The following is an 18,497-nucleotide window of genomic DNA, read 5'->3' as shown; positions in this document are numbered from 1 at the left end:
GTCCCAGACGAGGGGGGGCAGGGGAGAGCTGAGTAAGCGTCTGGTGAGCTCAGCCTGTTTCTGCCCCAGGAGGAATCTCTCTGGTTAGGTCCTGCACACTCCAGCAGCTACTGCAGTCGTTTAGTCACAGCCCATCAAGACGTCCGTTTAATCAAACATGACTGTCAGAACTAGTTTAGATTCAGAGATATATATTCAAGTGACACCTTAGGTAGTTTAACCACACAAGGTGGCTCAAGAGAATTCCTGTATGTTTTGAATTGAATGATGCAGTCCACCCACATATTGCTGGGTCCACCCACCCAAAGATGAGGAGTTCTTGATATGACTGTGCTCTACTAGCAGGTCTTAGTAGGGGAGCCCACTACCTTCTGAGTCACTGAGTCAGAGCTGTTCACACTGCATGGAGACGCAGAGGAAGTGAGTCATACGGGATCTACACTCACACAGACAAACACAGACAGTTTGATGTGCTGAAGAAAAAGATTGTGAAGAATGAAGATGAAGGAAAGACAGGGAAGCCATTGGAAAGTCGACCACCGGACGGTCTACTTTAGATAATTTTTGTGTTTGAAATTCAATTTTGCCACACGTAGCAGACTATGTATGGAACGGAATGGTTTGTCTTGCTGTTGCGCAAAATGTAAGTGGAAGTGAAAGGAGTGGGGAGAAAAAAAAAACTTCAAAGTGTCTGGAGGGATGAAAAGGAAGTTGGTCTAATCACATCCAGTCCAATGTACCCTTAAAAGATACTCTGCTCAGAGCCCCTGAATTATTGAGAGAATCTAAGAGTGTGTCTGATGAAAAGTAGACCTGTCCCAGTTTAAGACCTAATGGCCCACAGTTTCCATGCTCGCACTCACCACATGGAGCAGGATAAAGACATGCAGAGTCCACTTCTCGAAACTCCTATCCCCTTTCTCCTCAATGGCAAATTATTACCATCCTGCATGTAATTCAATTATTACAATATTACAATGCAGCCAATCGGATTGTGCCGCAGTCTGCAACGGTGCCAAAGGCCACAGAGAACAAATGAGCTGGGCTGTTATTACAGAGCATGACTCATTTCTAGACTGTAGTTACTGCAGAGTCGGACCCTTGTGGTGAAGCTTGGTTCCTATTAGGGACTGGGAGGTCATTCAGAAGGAAAGAGGGGATGAACCGGACTGTCTGAGAGTGGCATCAGAAGATCCCAGACTCATATTTGTAATGCCAAACCACTGGTACAGGATGGAGCCAATCGAATTGAGATGAAAGTCCAGGGAAACCGCTGGTAAATGCAGTTTCAGGGGAAGTTGTCTTTTTGTTTGAAGGAGACCTTAAAAACATCCCGTTCCCCTCGTCTGTCCCTGACTATTTGACTCTGAAAGTGGTTACTTTGTAATTTTTTGAAAGTAGTTTCACACTGTTCTGCTTGCACTCATCTAAGGACATCTATAAAGCAATTTTAAATGTCAAAACTTAAAGTATTGAAACTTTGTTTAATGTGCTCTTTGTGGATCACTTGCCTCTAACTCTTGTGATGACTTGTGCCAATAGCAGTTCAACTTTTTGTGCAAAATGAATTCCCATCATTCCTACAAGGGTCAGTCTGTGGTTGTTAAAGATTTTTCAGCTCTTATAAAACCCCACATGAGATGAGAAAGCTTTTAACAATATTGGCCAAAGCTTGGAAGGCCTATTTCCAAGTGCTGTTTAACAACGAGAGCCCTGGTTTATCCAGCTATGTGGCTTCAGAGCGTAACGCAGGTCACTTCCTTGGGCCCTTCCCAGGAGCAGCAACCTAAGGTGTGATCGCGCAGCCAGACACTCTGATAGGATGTGAGCTCTAATAGAATAGGTCTGAAATGTTCCTGTCTCTCTTTCCCTCCCTCCCTCCCTCTTTCACTCTCTCATTCACTCTCTCATTATATCTCCCTCTTTCACACTTCCTCTCTTTCTCTGTCCCTGTCTCCTTTATCTTTCTCTCTCTCTCTCTCTCTCTCTCTCTCTCTCTCTCTCTCTCTCTCTCTCTCTCTCTCTCTCTCTCTCGCTCTCTTTCTGACCCTCAGTTTTCCACTACTGTTTCCGTCTGGTGTTTGTGCGTCAGACAGGAACAGATTAAATGCGCAGAAGGGGCCAAGCCCACAGCTGGGGGCAGTGGTGAAAGAACCACACCTAGAGCCCTAAAAGCTAGTCTGATTGGCTTTCTGGCCCTCTCCGCCTATAGCAGCCCTTGTCTGTGTCTGCAATGTTCCCTGCCTCTGAGTCTTTGTTGCAAGTCTGCCATGAGGACATTGTTGTCGGCCCTGACTGCTGTTTGCTGTTTTATCGTGATGGAAATCAAGTGATCATGTTGATCCCATAGAGGGCGGTATGGAGCTGCAGAAATGCAGCCAGACACAATGATAAACCCACTAAAACACACACATACAAACACACAGTGAAGTGAGAGGCTTTAAATGTGCACACCAGTGGCCGGAGTGTAAATGTGAGTTTGAAACAGGAAGTAAGAAAGAAAAGGAAGAAAAGATGTCAGCTCTGTCAATCCATCAGAATCTAGCACCTGAACTGAAAGAAGAAGGGTCACATGACTAGGCAGCCCTGTTCCAGTCTGATTGTTTGGTAGAGTCAGGGGGTACGTACTCCAGGTTCATTTTTGAATATGATTGGCTCCAACTTCAGGTGTTTGATGGATGACTGTAGCAGTTGGGATGAAGTGAAGAATGCATCATTGATTTACAATCAGAGCAGGTTGTTATTTTGATGGATGGAACTTATCGAGTTATGCAAGACATCTTGGTGAAGTCTTGGAAGTAATGTTATTATAGACTTTTAAAGGCTAACATTGCTACCTAGTTTTCAGCTTTTGGATAGAAAGTCAAATATCATGGATAACAGTTTGATTATAGCATTCAGAACAAGCATTTCTTCTCATTTTGAGTATCTTGACAGAGAGAGAGAGAGGGAGGGAGAGAGAGGGAGAGAGAGGGAGAGAGAGAGAGGGAGAGAGAGAGAGAGAGAGAGAGAGAGAGAGAGAGAGAGAGGAGAGAGAGAGAGAGAGAGAGAGAGAGAGAGAGAGAGAGAGAGAGAGAGAGAGAGAGAGAGAGAGAGAGAGAGAGAGAGAGAGAGAGAGAGAGAGAGAGAGAGAGAGAGAGAGAGAGAGAGAGAGAGAGAGAGAGAGAGAGAGAGAGAGAGAGAGAGAGAGAGAGAGAGAGATAGAGAGAGAGAGAGAGAGAGAGAGAGAGAGAGAGAGAGAGAGAGAGAGAGAGAGGAAGATAGAGACAGAAAGAGAGAAAGGCTTGAATGAAACATGTAAATGTTTTATGGGAATATGAGTGCACAGTAGGGACCACTGTTACGCTGGCTATATGAAAAGAAGCCAGTGATTACCTCTGTCTTTTGTTTCCGCCTAGCACCCTGTCCCCTTGGGTGCCATTTGTATCCCTATCACACATGCCATAATTAAAAGGGACGCGTCACCAGACTGTACGCTAATTTATTGTGACTGGCTCTTGCTAATGTAGCAAGAGCGCCTGACATTTCACTTGACAATCAATCCTGACTGGGCCAATTACCCATACAGTGCGCCTGGTCGCCAGTTCATATTGCTCTAGTCAGAATGTTGGCTGGCTGTAGTCTCAGCACTGTGGGACTTGTAGTCCATTAGATATACTGCAGATACTGCTGGGTTTCTGAAAGAAATGATATCTGAAAAGACTAGAGGTTATTCTATTCTAAAGTATTGTGTAGTGTGGGGTTAGTTGGCTGATTTATAATGTTTATTGTTGGTCATGCTTTGACAGCTTGCCCTCTGTTCTGGAACTGATCAATATTTGCAACTTTTACTGGAATTTTAAACACAAAGTCCTCGCACTTTCATTTTGGTTGGCTGCCAATCGTTCTATTGGTTTGTTTGTGCGTGGTTATGTATGTGTGTGTTTAGTTTATTTGTTTACTTAGCAGGGGCCATCCACAACACAACCGTTGGGCCAGAGTTAGCTGTATAACAAATTTACAGCTACAGTCCCTACGGAAGTCCTTTATTTGTATGTTGCTACAGTGTGCAGTAAATACTGCCCATGCCTGTTGTGTTGAAGAACATGTCAGTTCCCAGTGGGAGTTAGAGCAGGGAGCAGAGAGCAGGGAGTGTGCAGGGTTAAACAGGAACAGGGTGATACTGACTGACTGAGCTGCCTCTGTCCACTGGAGCTGAAAATAGGGCCAGAGCTGCAGGCTCTCTCTCTCTTTCTCTCTCTCTCTCTCTCTCTCTCTCTCTCTCTCTCTCTCTCTCTCTCTCTCTCTCTCTCTCTTTCTCTTTCTATCTATTTCTATCTATTTCTATATATCTCTCTGTTCACTGCTGCAGCACTGTCAACTGGACATAGCCTAAAATCTATTTTGTACTTTCTCCATCTCTTTTGTCTCTCCATCTGTCTCTCTCCCACTTTCTCTCCCTCTCCATCTCCCTCTCTCTCTCTCTCTCTCTCTCTCTCTCTCTCTCTCTCTCTCTCTCTCTCTCTCTCTCTCTCTCTCTCTCTCTCCATCTCTCTCCCTCCCTCTTTCTCCATCTCCCTCTCTCTCTCCCCCTCTCCCTCTCCCTCTCCCTCTCTCTCTCTCGTTCATTATCTCCATATCAATGGTTCTCTGACTCTGAAATTGCCTTTCTGCCTTGATTCCATGTGGTGATATTTCAGGACAAGTCCGTCCCTCAGTCAGGGCTTTCTTCCTCTCCTGCTCCTTTATCTGTCTGTGTGACCCTCCCATGTGGAACAATCACATCAGTATTTGGACTAAGGCAAGATATCAGCTTTTACTTAATTGGTTCATCCTGGTGAATGTTCCTTTAGGTTAATGGCCTTCTCACCTGTGGATCCTCTGTCAACACTTGTACCTCCCAGCTAAGCACACAAGTTGATCTCACTCCGATTAGCACTCTCGCTCTAGGGTAATCCACTCACAGGACATGGAGTTGGTTTAATGGAATGTGGATGCATGTGGTTGGTACCCAAGCTGTTGGATTTCAGTCCTTCCAGCCACAGAACCATCTGGAACAGAGAGAAGGCTCACTCACCTTACCCTGTCTCCTGCCCCACACGAAACACACACACACACACAGGCACACCAGCTCCACCCAGACTATCCAATCCCTTCCCCTCATCTGTGTGCGAGTCTAATTGCGTGTTGTTGTCGAGGGGCACGTGTTCTGACGGCCTGTCTCGTTAACTTGTACCGCAGCTCATTTGGGCGGTGATGACTCCATCGCTGGAGCGGTGGCGGTAGTGATTTGGTGGGAACACGACCCCTCATTAATTAAGCCGAACACTCTGGGAGCGTCACAGCGCATCAATATTTGTTTCATCTGCATATAGATGAGATTGGGTTGCGCCGATGATCCCGTCCGTGCCCCCGATAAACGTGTGTCGGAGTCAAAAGGTGTGGGGCTGTAGCTTTGCATTAAGTGCCACTTGATGTAGCCCTGAGGCTGTGCCAACTAGTTTTTGTTACGGTTCCTGCCGAGCTCGTCACGAACACAATATAATTAGAAATAAGACACATGCATGACTGCCAACCCCCTCCCCTCATCCTCTCCTCTCCCCTTCTACTGCCCTCCAGAGCCGCCATAGGCAATGTTCCATGTTGGTAGCATCATGGTGTCATGCCAGCATTCCCTGGCAGCTCATTGGCCAAGTTTCTAGACGGGCTTCCCCGGGTTTGTGACAGTGACGGTGATTGAGTGAGGAGTCATATCCTCCACCAGGGCTTTAAACCTCAGCCATGCTGCTGACCCCCCTCTTCCTCCACCCCACCAAACTTTCTCCCATACCAACCCCACCCCGAGGTCCTCAGGCTCACTGTTGACTGCACAAATCTCTGGGAGGGAAATGGGCCCTTTGTGTGGAGCTGTCTGGTGGAGTTCCACTTCCTGTCTCTCAGCAAGACTTCCTCTCAACAGTGAGCAGGCAGCAGTGATGGAACCTGACAGGTGGAGGTTTCTTTCTCTACTAAACTCCAAACAAGAGAAAGCTTGATCCAAACTCACTTTTCATCCTGGTTTTGCTTGTTGACTCAGACCGTTCACACACAAGCTGGACACGCATACAAACGCAGAAATGATGGATGCACAGTCAAACTTGCCAGTCACTGCTTTCTACCGTATCTTTCTCCAAGAAGGGGAGGACAAACGAGGTCCTGGTCAGAGTGGATCAGCTGGAGGATAGCTCTCACGAGAGTCTCTCCCACTCTCTGTCTCTCTCTTTCTGCCCTCTCTCTGCCCTCCCAGCCCTGAGACGCTCCCCCTCCTCTGTGTGAGTGTGTTTAGGAACACAGACTGGGCCCAGCGGGGTCATCAGACCGCACCAAATGGCCAGTATCGATCACTGTGGAAAAACACTCTGTTTCTCCCTCTTCAGCGTCCAAACTGCAACCAGCAGGTTCCCCTCAAAGTGGTCTGCCGAAAAGCCCTACCACTGCACGCTAGAGACTTGGTAACAATCCGTTTGTCTCTTTTACCCGCTTTCTCTCTCCCTCTCTCTCTCTCTCTCTCTCTCTGGCATCCACGAGAAAGGTTATGTCATTTGTAATTGCCTCTAGACAAATGGATTTAGCTGACTGCTGTTGAATTTATAATTAACCTCTTCACTCTCCGAGAATATCTATGTGGCGCTTTGTGGCATCATTAGTGTTGATGGTGGGCTTGCTTTCAGCAGAGACGGTGAACAGAGGTGGGTGTGGGAATCTAATCAAAAAGCTGTTTTTAATGTGGGAATGAGGAGCTGGTATCATTGTGATGTACCGTCTTGAAGGTGTGTGTGCATGCGAGTATGTGTGTGGGTGTGCATGTAAGGCTGTGTGTGTGTGTGGAGGGAGTCAGATGGCTGAGCGGTTAGGGAATTGGCTGTTAATCAGAAGGTAGCTGGTTCAATTCCCGGCCGTTTCAAATGACGTTGTTTCGTTGGGCAAGGCACTTCAACCTACTTGCCTCGGGGGAATGTCCCTGTACTTACTGTAAGTCGCTCTGGATAAGAGCGTCTGCTGCTAAAGTGACTAAATGTGTGTGTGTGTGGCGATGTACAGTTGATATAGTCTGCACAGCCAGATGGAATTGAGGCGAAGCACTCTTGAAGTGGGCTGTGATTGGCTCTTGACATGCCTGTTGTGACACGGGAGGTTGTAGGAGGCAGTTGGTCGCTCTAGGAGGTGAGCAGTTATTAGATGCTCTGTGTGTGCGTGTGTTTCTGCATGCCTATCAACCTCCCAGAGGTTTTCCCAGTCTGTGATTACATTTAAAACAAATATTTCTTCGACATTCCCCTCAGTCCTCTCAGTATCACAGTTCATTAACACATAATTGAATACGAATATTCAAGTCTGATAAAGTACAACCATGGCCTTGTTTCACTGCAGCCGGTCTCTATAGCAACACTTACACAGAAACTAGCCTCTCTGTCTGCTGTTGAGTTGCTGTCAGAAAGGTACCCAGACCTGAAACGCTTTCCACAACATCGTTCCCCCCTAACTCACCTCTAAAAATAAAGCCTGGATGTTTGAGAAGCGGGGCGTGGGATTTTGCCACTCCAAATGTAATCTCCGTCCCATCAACCTCCATTATCAGCACCGCAGCTTGCCTCGCCAAATCCCCTGCTCTGATTGGGTTAGCCTAGTTAGAGGGCACGTGTGGTTGTAATAGGTGCGCTGTAGCAGACTCTGCAGTCATTAGCCCAGCGGCCCTCTGTCAGAGAGGCCTACCATTAATATCAATAAGGCCCTGGTAGAATAGAAACAGAATGAGGGTAAGGGTTTACCAGCCAATCATGCATGTCTTGAGGTCGTGGTCCTGCAGAATCCTGCTGGACCCTGTCTGCTTATCAGAGGCCTTCAAGGTAACCACACCTTGACCACTGGTGGCAGTTGAACTGTCAGATTCCTGATGGTCGATCAGCCACAGGGACCAGGGGCTTGTAGAGCAGAAAAGCATTTCTTGATTGTTGCAGAAAACTAAGTGACGAATGAAATGGGTTCTGATTGCTTCTGCTCTGTGGGTATGTGTGTTAACGTGTCAGTATGTTCATATGTGGGGGTCTGTCCTTACAACCCCCCCCTAGGGCTGACGAAGCAGTTATATCGAAGCAGAATACAAGAACTGTGTGGTCTCCTTTCCTCTCCTTTCCTGTTCTCCCTCTGTATGGATTTTACACTGCTCAGTCCCCCTAAATGGCTCTATCAGTGGAAATCAGTGATGACACCAGCCAGGCCCCACCTCTTAATGAATGCCCAATTAAGAAACAAACTATTGATCGTTCCCTCCTCCTCCTCCTCCTCCCTTCTTTCCATTGCTCATATGGAGAGAAATGGATCTGGCTGAAATACATACCTCACGGTGACAAAATAAGAGTTTTCTTTAATTTGCTTTATAAAACGATCTCAGCAGTAAATTATGAAATCATTCAATTTCCTCTCCTGTGCATAAAACAAACGTCTGCAGATTTCTGCTTCCCTCAAAGTTCTGACTAGATATATGGATTGTCTGCTTGCTGTTTTTAGCCCATTAGGCATACAAAAACAATAAGACTGGATGAAAAAGGGAAGCAATGTCGGATAATTTGGTTTTCTCTCTCTCTTTCTGTGTGTGTGTGCAGAATGTCTACATAATGGAGGTGAAAGTGTTGTCTGGGAAACGGGCAGGCTGGAACAGAGTATGTCTGCTCACGTCTCCCCGTGTCTGAGCAGCCGAGCGGGTTCACATCCGGATACTAGGCATTCAAGATGGGTGTACCTGTGCTTTAGAAATACTAGTCCAGTCATAAAGCCCTAAAGTGAGACCCGTCTGAACTGGCTCCTGTGGATGCAGGTGATTTCATACTCTCTTGAGGCCGACACCTCTTCCAGCGCCCCCCCAACCACCACTTCCACCCCTGCCCACCCTTCCGCTCCTCTCTGCTGCCGCAACATCTCCCATCTGTGGAGATAAGTACGAAACGGCTGACATGTATTGTGAGGAGCTGGCAGCTCTTTGATAGGCCCGTCTGGTGTGTCTCTACCCCCTCCGAGCAACGACGCTTTCCCACTCCTATCTCACCAGCCATCGTACACACACACACACACACACACACACACTGACAAGCCCCGTTTGATTCCGACTCCCGGATGAATAAATAAACACTCAGGTAGACTTGTGTGTAATACACACCCTTGCTCTTCTCCCAGCTCCTAGATGCTGGATGGAGAGATTATGGAGGGAGAGAGAGAGAGAAGAGAGGAGAGGAGAGATAGCTAAGTGTGAGACCCGAACAGAGGAGTAGGTAAACAGGCAGAAAGGAGAGGGAGATGCAGGGGACACGAGGAAGCAGCAGGTTGCGGGAGCGCTAACGCTGCTTAGCCGCGGCGCGCCGGCTGCTTTTGAAGTTTAATTCCATTTGATGTATTATTTATCGGACACACTTTTCTCAACCCCCGTCAGGTTGTGATTTATTGATTGACGTTCCGGTTGGTGCCGGTCTCCTTTAAGAAGCGCACGTCCTCCTGAGACGCACGTTTGGAGCTCGGCTTTTCAAACGATTGATCTGAGGGGGCAGACAATCTCGCCACGTTCCAGCGGACGAACCACTCCGACGCCGTAGGAACGAAACGCCGTGGCCCGTTTTGTCGACGACAACGCGACCAGCCCGTATCCTGTGCGCCTCGTGCTCGACTCGGGCCAAGCCAGGGGAGATGGAGCCTGCAGGTAATGGAGCGCTGCCTGTCTGCAGGGCCGCGCAAGGGGAACAGTGGAGCTTATGATGGACACATTCCATTTCCTGGCCCAGCAGTGCTATCAGTACAGGAGATGGGGCCTGTCTCATCCTAGTGTCGGCGTGCTCCCCCCCGTCCCCATCCCCGTCCCTTCAGTCCCCCCCGCCAGGAAGGCTGCACACAAGCCAATTTCCATGGCGATGGGAGCGCCGTAGGAGTGGTCAGTGTGGGGAGATCATCAGGCCAGAGCCATCACCGACAGAATGACTTGGTGGCCCCTCGCAGAGAGGGGGAGGGACGGTGGGTGGCGAATCGTGTGAGAGAGAAAAAACTACGAGAGAGAGAAGGAGAGAAACGGAGGGAGAGAGACAGAGGGAGAGACAACCCTTTGAGTGATCACATACTTTGAGTACTGATTCGGAATGTCAATGTTGGCACAACAGAGAGGAGCAGCGCTTCCTCAGCCGCGGCTGTCTGACAGCCTGCACTTTAGACAGCTAAATGAGGGCGTCTGGTAAAACTGGCAAGGTTTTGGCCAACTGCGATCTTCTGATTAGGCTAATTATCTAAACAGCTGTCTGCTGCGCCCTCTCTCACCACACACGTGTTCACACACACACACGCCTACACACATCCACACACAATTCCACTCATCCCACACACGCATAAAAGAGCGTCATCGCTGTGCGTTTTGTTTTGGCCATGGGGGGGAATATAGGTGCAAGGTGACTAGCGCGCTGACAGCAGACCGTCAAAGCTGTTGACAGCAGAACCCCCACGTAGTGTTCATGAAGAGTAGGTCGTTTATCAAGGGGCTTGTCACACGTGTGTGTTTGTGTGTCGCCGTGTGTGCACCCATGTACACGCACACATTTCGTCTGTGCACGGGGTGGTCCAATCTCTATTGAGTGTGAGCTTGTCGAGCGTAACAATGTTCAGACGGCAGTATCGATCTCAGCGGGGGCTGTATGTCGTTGTCGGACGTCAGGTTATGGAAGTGTTTTCTTCTCCCTGGTGAGCCCATCAACAGATTGGTAAACAGCGGCAGGCTAGCCCCTGGCAGGCTAGCCCCCGGCAGGCTAGCCCCTCTCCTCTCAGACGCCCTGAGGGAAACGGCTGCTCTCTAGCTGGATTTCTCTCACTGGGCTGCCAACAGTACCAGGTGCTTCTCGGAACACCTGCTTAGCTCAAACCCCGCATTCTCCTGGAGAACCAGAAGAGAGTAGCTCATCTGTTTCTCACAACGCTCGCAGATGCATGGATTTTGTGAAGAGGCTCTGGGACACTGTTGACCTTTTTGCGGGTGAAAACAGCCGCAAAAACAACAACTGTTCGACTGTAGCTACAGTACACCGGTACTCGCGTCTGTCTGTGTCCTAGGCGCTAGGCTTCCACGGCTGCTTGGCTTGGCAACGGAACCACTGCAGCACTGTCGTTCCTGTCACCTGCCTCCTCCCCCATCCCTCCCTCCCCCACCCCTCCTCCCATCCTCATTCATCAGTGGGGTGATGATGGCGAGGGACGACAGGAAGGGAGGGATGACAAACAGTCTCTGGTGTCCCTGCAGAGCGGCTCCTCCATGGTGAGCTCATCATGCCAGCTTCAGGGGTCACCTCCTCACCTCATCCTCCTCCTCGCTGACGCCAGCCCCCCCCCCCCCCCCCCCCCCCCCTCCAGCCCGGGGAGACACAGCCAGGCATACGAAAAGTCGTGCAGGCACGCGCACGCGTGCAGGCACCCAATCAGTGTGTGCGCAGACACTCATACAGGGACTGAGAGCAGCCTGGGCCCAGAGAGAGGACACCTGTTATTTGCACTGCTAGCCCCTGTGGGTGTACTGCACTAACAGGCAGAGTGAGCTAGCATGAGGTCACACCGTCCGAAACAAAACCGGCAGACAGACACAGTTACATGCTCCTTCACGACGGTAGGAAAGATGAGGAATACGATTGAGGAAGGTTTGTTGTGTGTGGCTTTCTCTGCCAATTGTCTGTGTGAGCGAGAGAGCAAGAGAGACAGAAAGAGGAGAGAGACAAAAGGAGGAAGAAAGAGAGGAAGAGAGAGAGTAAGGGGTGCATTAAATGAGTAAACATGGCTCAGACTAGATAAGAAGCCCTGACGCAAGTATCGTGATAGAGTGTATTATTATTATTTTCAGAGAGCAGCCTACTGAATAAAACAACTGATTAACATTGTTTTTGTTTAGTCAGGTGAGAGATGTTGTGAACAGCATCTCTGAGCCTTTAGAGGGCTGTCCATTTCCTACAGCGTCAATAGTGATGGCGCACAAGGTCACCACCATCAGGTGCTGCCAGGCAGCGATGGGTCATCTGGTCTGGTCTGATTTCTGGTCTAATTTCTCCAACGACCCGAACCAGGATGCATGTAGAGGATCTGCTGCAGTTCCGTTCCCCACAGACAGGGGGAGCTTTAGATCTTCAGAATCCCAGCGACCAATAGAAAAAGGGATGTGATTGTGATACGTTCCCTTCCTCTGAGCTCTTTTCCTCTGTAGCCTCTCCACTGATCACCCCCCGCCCCCCTCCTGCTCCTCTCTCTCTCACACGCACGCACGCACACGCTCTCTCTCCCTCTCTCTTTCTCCTCATCCCCTCTCCCGCGCTCTCCTCTGCCTCTTTTCTCTTCTCCCCCTTCCGTGGCTGAACGCGGCTGCACAGAGGGAGGTGGTAGTGATCTGGGGCTGACAGGAAGACTGTAGACGGGTAGAATAGACTGGTAAAGCAGGGGCTGTGAGAGGGGTCTGGGGCTTGGAGGTCTTCTCTGGCATTCAGGAGCGGAGCGGAGCCGGGCTGCCTGCTCTCGTCTTTGTGAGGATACAGCAGTACCTGTGGAGAGAGGACCCTACATCTGGCTGGGCTCACATCTGTGAGAGAGGTGCCCGTTTACTCTTCTGTCTGTGTGTATGTGTGTGTGTGGGGGGGGGGGGGGGGGGGGTTGATAGTCATTGGTTCTTACTATGTAGATGTTTTACCTGTTCTAAGGCTAATGTCAGTTGGCTGGTTGTGCTGTGAGTTTCTGTGGCTGTGCAATGTTTTTTTTTTTTTTTTTCGTCTGCCCTAATTCAGGTGTGTTATTCGATGACAGTTTCATGTATATTCTGTGTGTTCATGTAGCTTCTGTGTGCGCACACATCCCTGGGTGTGTGTGTATGTACTGTGTGTCACTGTGATTGCAGTAAATAAAACATTGCTCCTACATGACAGAAAAAAAACTTGCTCCTCCAAACTAGGTTATTCATGAATCAATCTGACACAGTGATTCTCATTACCCGTAGTCTGGCTGGCGAATACCGATTGGCACTGACTGTCAACACGCATGCTCTACAATATTGTAATCGGATGTTATAGTTTTGGGTTGGTAGAGGACTTAAATTAAACCAGGCGCAGAGCCAAATCAGTGTATTTTAGTGCATGTTGAAGGCTAGGGGAAACAGATCTCTCAACCTCTACATAACTTGGTCCTGGATGCGAGAGAACCCTAAGCCAATGCAGGGTGCCCATCAGGGTGATGCTGCTCCCCTAGGTTGTGATGGACGTCTTGGTCAATGAGTGTGTGGCGATGATGCTTGAAAAGTGAAGCTGTATGTTAGAGGGACGCCCGTAATAGCACTCTCTCTTCATCTCTCCCAGGAGGTTTGCCCTTGCCTCTCTCTCTTTCTCTCTCTCTCTCTCTCTCTCTCTTTCTCTCTCTCTCTCTCTCTCTCTCGCTCTCTCTCGCTCTCTCTCGCTCTTTCTCTCTCTTGCTCTTTCTCTCTCTCTCTCTTTCTCGCTCTCTCTCTCTCGTTCTCTCTTTCCCTCCATCTCCTTTTATCACTCCATCCCTCCCCCCATCTTGCTGAGCTAGCAAGATTTACAGAGGAAAGTGATGGTCCATTCACAACACTGGAGCCTTTGGGGGAGGAGTGGAAGGAGGGGTGGAAGGGTTGAAGAAGAGGGGAAGGGAGGAGGAGAGGAGGTGGGGGGAATGAAAGACCCTCCAGGGAAAGCTTCTGTGATTTATGTGTGGACATTACAGCACGCGAGTTTGACTCGCACACCAATTAACTCCCAGCACCTCCGACCTGAGCCCAGCGCTGACAGATGTCCAAACAGCAGTTGCCAGACTAGTGTTTACAATTAGTGTTTCTGTGTTTCTTTGTTTGTATTGTTCCATCAGAGCTAAATGTTGTATCGCAAACCCTGGGAGGGATTGTGTGCTCAACCGTGAAATCCTGAAGAACACAATTTAAATGTCATCCGAGCCTATCTCATTTGATGAAAGCTGGTTCGAGGGTAACTTATTCGGCACCACCTAGTGTAAGTTCGAAGGCAGCAATGACCGGTTTGGGGTAACCGCTGACCGATTTTGAGGCAAACTGACTGTTTTTTCCCCTCCACTCCTCTAGGGGGTGTTATAGACAAGGACCTGCGCCACTACCTCAACCTGCGCTTTCAGAAGGGCTCAGTGGACCACGAGCTCCAACAGATCATCCGGGACAACCTCTACCTCCGCACCGTCCCCTGTGAGTAAGCCCCTTTGCACCCCGAGCTTCTAACCTTCTTCACCACTCACCCCGCTGTCTGAAGGCTCTTTCACCTGGACCAGGTTGGGTCCGTTTCTTAGAGAGTACCAGACTCAGTGGTCAGGCTGCTGTCGGGAGACGGGCAAAGCATCTGGCAAACGCAAAGAGTAATCAGATTCTCCGAGCTCTGGGGAATCCTCCAAACAAGTGTTTAACTGTTGAGGCGCCTGGATTCTCTTCCTGCATCTTTCCTACTATCCTACCATCCCTTGTTCTACCCCTCGATACTCTTCATCCCTGCTGTCGTCCTTCCGTCCCTTCCTCCGTGCCTCGATCCCTGACTCCTCTAACGGGCCAACTGGGGCCTCAGATGGGAATGTGCGGAGCTGGTTTGGACAGAAATATCCGTGTGTCTCAGGTGGAGCGTGCTGTGCGACGGGGGCTTGGCTTCCCCCACTTTATAATCAGCATCTGGACCACAGGCAGACACAGCAGGCACGTTTTACGGCTCGTTTATTCTATAAAAGGATGCGGGTTATAATCAAGTGCACTCAGGGAGTCTGACCCTACCCCTCTTTAGGACCCAAATTGCAGGACTCTGACCGACGAACCAGCATGTATTTATTCCTAGATAGCTTTTACACTGAGTGAAATGAACATATTTTCACAGTTTTTGTATTGTGGCAGTGTTGCTTATGTATTTGTATTTCGGTTCATATGACTCAGCTCACCTCATGGAGATAGTCACGCTTAATCCGTTTGGGTTTTTAAGGGTTCTACATGGTTGAACATGTGCTTATTGGATGCGTGTCTGGGGGTATGCTTGTGTGTGTGTGCTGGGTATGTGTGTACACACGTGTTTGTTTATTTCCCTGTGTGTTTCTTACCTCATAACCCTGTTCATGCCATTAAGCCCAGCTGCCTAATGGCTAAATCAGCCTCAGAATACAGAATGGAAATCATTCCTTCTCTACGTTTTTCCATCCTTCCTTCCATCCTTCCTTCCCTCCTTCCATCCTCTTCTGGGGGTCTGAGCCAGGAGATATCATTAGGATCCTTTCTCCTCTTTCCTCTGTGGACTTGCGAAATGAGAAGTACAAACAGAGCTGTTTGTTAGAGAATGCGGCGAGCGCCTTGTGAATACCTCCACCCAGAGCCACAGGAGTGTGAGAGAAGGGGGAAGAGAGAGAGAAAGAGAGAGAGAGGGGCAGAGAGGGAGAGGTGAAAGAGAGCGAGCTGTGGTGTTCCCAGAGCGTTCTAACCTACGCCTGAGTGAGAGATGGGAGAGAGGGGTGGGAAAGGAGAGAGAATAAGAGAGCGAGAGAGTAGTTAAACAACTGCATTTAATGAAGACTTAGGCTAACAATCGACCTCAGTCCCTGGCGGTGCTCAAATTAAGTTTGTGTGCCATTCCGTATGTGTGTGCGCACGTGTGTGTGTGTGTGTGTGTGTGTGTGTGTGTGGGCATGTCAATGTGAGTGTGTTTGTGCTTGAATGTGGTTGTGAGTCATTATTGCTGTGAGGAGCTGGGCTTTTCATCTGAGTTAAAGGCTGTGAGTGGGAAGGCTCTACCCCCCACCAGGACTGTGTGGATGCTGGGGAGAGAAGGGGCCATGCCACTGGTCCCAAGGTGCCCTGGAGCTGAGGTACAGACCCAGCCAGTAATGCCAGCCATGTCGGGTTCGAGTCGAGCGAGCGAAGTTGAGATGCCAAGACAAATTTCTCCATCCCATCCAAGGTCATTGTGATAAAAGCTTGCTATTCCAGAGTAAAGCCTCACAGATTGGATAGAGCGGATCAACAGGGGCCAGATGTGTGTGAGGGTGTGTGTGTGTGTGTGTGTACTCCTGCCACCCCCCTCCCTTCTCACGCGCACACACACACATCCGACTTGAATTCTGAGCTAATCTGCAGGAGAGTTCAACACTTATTCACTGATGATTACGGGATCTGTCTGTCTCTCGCTTTCTCTTTTTTCTCTCTCTCTCTCTCTCTCTCGCTTTATTTTTCTCTCTGTCTCTCTGGCTCCCCCATCCTCTTCACTGACCTATTTCCCCCACCATGCCTGCTCTCTCTTTTAAATGCATTTTTTCACTCCTTCACTCACTCCAGCTATTCTTGGCTTGCTCCTGTACCTAGGTGCATCTTATAATGACAGTGTATATGTGTGTGGACACAGTAAAGCTCTCTGGGGTGGAGTGGGATTCTGAATGTGTCCCTGAATAATGAAAGCCATGGAGAGACTGGGGGAGAGAAGCGGTGGACTTGGACTGTCAGTGTGACTTGCTTATCAATGTAAATACGCCACGATTGGCTGAGGTAAAAATCTGATGCTGAAGATGTCATCCGGTGGAACTGGAGCATGTACCCAGTTAAAGTGTGCCCTTTTCTTCTCCTCTGTTTTGTTTCTCTCTCTCGCTCTCTTTCTCTTTGTCCCTGTCTGTCACTTTTATTCTCCCCCCCCCTCCCTCTCTCTCTTTCGCTCTCTCTCTGCCCCCACATTTTCTTTCTCGCTGGAACTGATATAGGCTTTTGGTCTGTGTGCATGTTAACCACCGGTGCTGAGCCAGCCAGCATTAGCCATACAGTGCCTTCAGGTGAGAACAGGTCCATTGGTTCCTAATGGACAGCTCTTGCCATGGAGGCTCCCAGACAGTGTGATGTTAACTGGGGGTGGAATACTAAATGAACACCCAGTGAACATCTGTTAATGGGGAGTTAAAGTTTATGGGGGATGTGATTGGATGCACGTTGTTAGTGCCAACGTGTGTGTGTGTGTGTGCGCGTGTGTGGTGTGTTCAATTCGACAGTGTGTTTTAGCAGCATGAGGTAGAAAAGGAGTGTATTTTAATGTGGGAGTTCACAACAACATTGAGCGCTCCAAATGACCAGAGTGACAGCAATGGAGTTTTAGTAATGACTGAATGGTGGCAGGGAGAGAGGCGAAGCAAGAGAATAAAATACAAATATATTATTTCACACTGTCTCTCTCAATCTCTTGATCTCTCTCTGTCTCTGTCTCTCTCTCTCTCAGAAGGGTATGTGCTTGTTAAGTGGGTTGCCAGGTGTGCGGTTCCTCCTACCCCTGTCTGTTTAGGGGTGTGGGATGTGATTGATGGCAGTAATAATAAGGATAATAATACTAATAATGACTCCTGAGTGTTCCTTCATGCATTATTCACACTGTCTCTATTAGCTCACTCTTGTCTCATGAATGTCAGCCCGATGTCACCCTGGGCCTCACGGTGGAGCTGGGACAAAGGCCTCCTTGTGCAGCTCCGTTGTGGGGCTGTGTCTGGATGAAAGGAGAGTGTTGTCCAAACCTTACAAAGGTGTCTCCATTGGAATAAACCCATGTTGTCTGTATTCCAACTCAGTAAACCTTTGGCGGTATTCTCTCTCTTGTCTGCTCTTTCACTCTCTCTCCCTCACTGTCTCTCTCCCTCACTGTTTCTCTCTCTCCCTCTCTGTCTCTCCCTCAATGTCTCTCTCTCTCAATTGGTCTCTCTTTTTTCTGTCTTGTTCCATCCTAGAGTGCTCGGACAGGTGCCCTCATGCGCTCTCCAGCTCACTGTCTTTAATCTGCTCGTTCGTTCACGTTGTCTCTCACTCGCTGGAGCCAGGTTGGGGTTTCCATGGCAACGGTCGTCTCCACTCCCTCCTACGTCAAAGGAATGACGCCTCTTAATCTTTTTTACACTCTCTCTCTCTCTCTCTCTCTCTCTCTTCTCTCTCTCACAACTTGCAGACATGAAATAAGCCAAATCTTTCATATAAGGAGCGGGCTGTGAAACGAATCACTCCATCAACCGTGTTTGCTGTCACTCATGCTGCCAGAGGCTTGAGAAGGCGGGCTTTGGGGCTGCAGTTTGAGTGACAGGTGGTACCCAGCTGCTGATAGGGTGCCTGCTAAGCCTGCGATGGAGCGCACCGCTCCCATACAGATGTGTCCTACAGTCAGGAGTACACACTCTACATGAAAAGTGTGTGTGCGTGTGTGTGTGTGTGTGTTTGGGAACGTGTGCAGGTGCGTCTTCTTGTCTGCACACAGATGTCTCCCAGAACATGCTTGTCCAATCTCAGATACTGTTTTCTGCCTCGAAGCCATTCTGACATGTTGCTGTTCTGGGTGAGATCTGTGAGATCTAATCTTATCTTCAGCGCCTGTATTGACTTGATGTGGCCCGAGGGGAGAGAGGGAGATGGAGTTATGTGGAAACAGAACCTTCTCAAGGGATTAGACCACCCTGTGCCCGGGTCC

The 18,497-nt window shown here is 49.1% G+C and overlaps 1 protein-coding gene across 1 annotated transcript in view; it reads left to right on the top strand.

Annotated features, from left to right (window-relative positions):
* Positions 1 to 18,497, top strand: part of magi2a (membrane associated guanylate kinase, WW and PDZ domain containing 2a) — a 124,118-nt gene that overhangs the window by 19,506 nt on the left and 86,115 nt on the right. The window contains exon 2 of the mRNA XM_067254066.1: positions 14,120 to 14,236. Within this exon, the coding sequence (XP_067110167.1) occupies positions 14,120 to 14,236 (117 nt within the window). The remainder of the gene's footprint in view (positions 1 to 14,119; positions 14,237 to 18,497) is intronic.

This window comes from Osmerus mordax, chromosome 17, assembly GCF_038355195.1.
Source record: "Osmerus mordax isolate fOsmMor3 chromosome 17, fOsmMor3.pri, whole genome shotgun sequence".
Classification (NCBI taxonomy): domain Eukaryota; kingdom Metazoa; phylum Chordata; class Actinopteri; order Osmeriformes; family Osmeridae; genus Osmerus; species Osmerus mordax.
The sequence above is the reverse complement of the archived record's forward strand: the minus strand, read 5'-3'. Positions and strand labels throughout refer to the sequence as shown.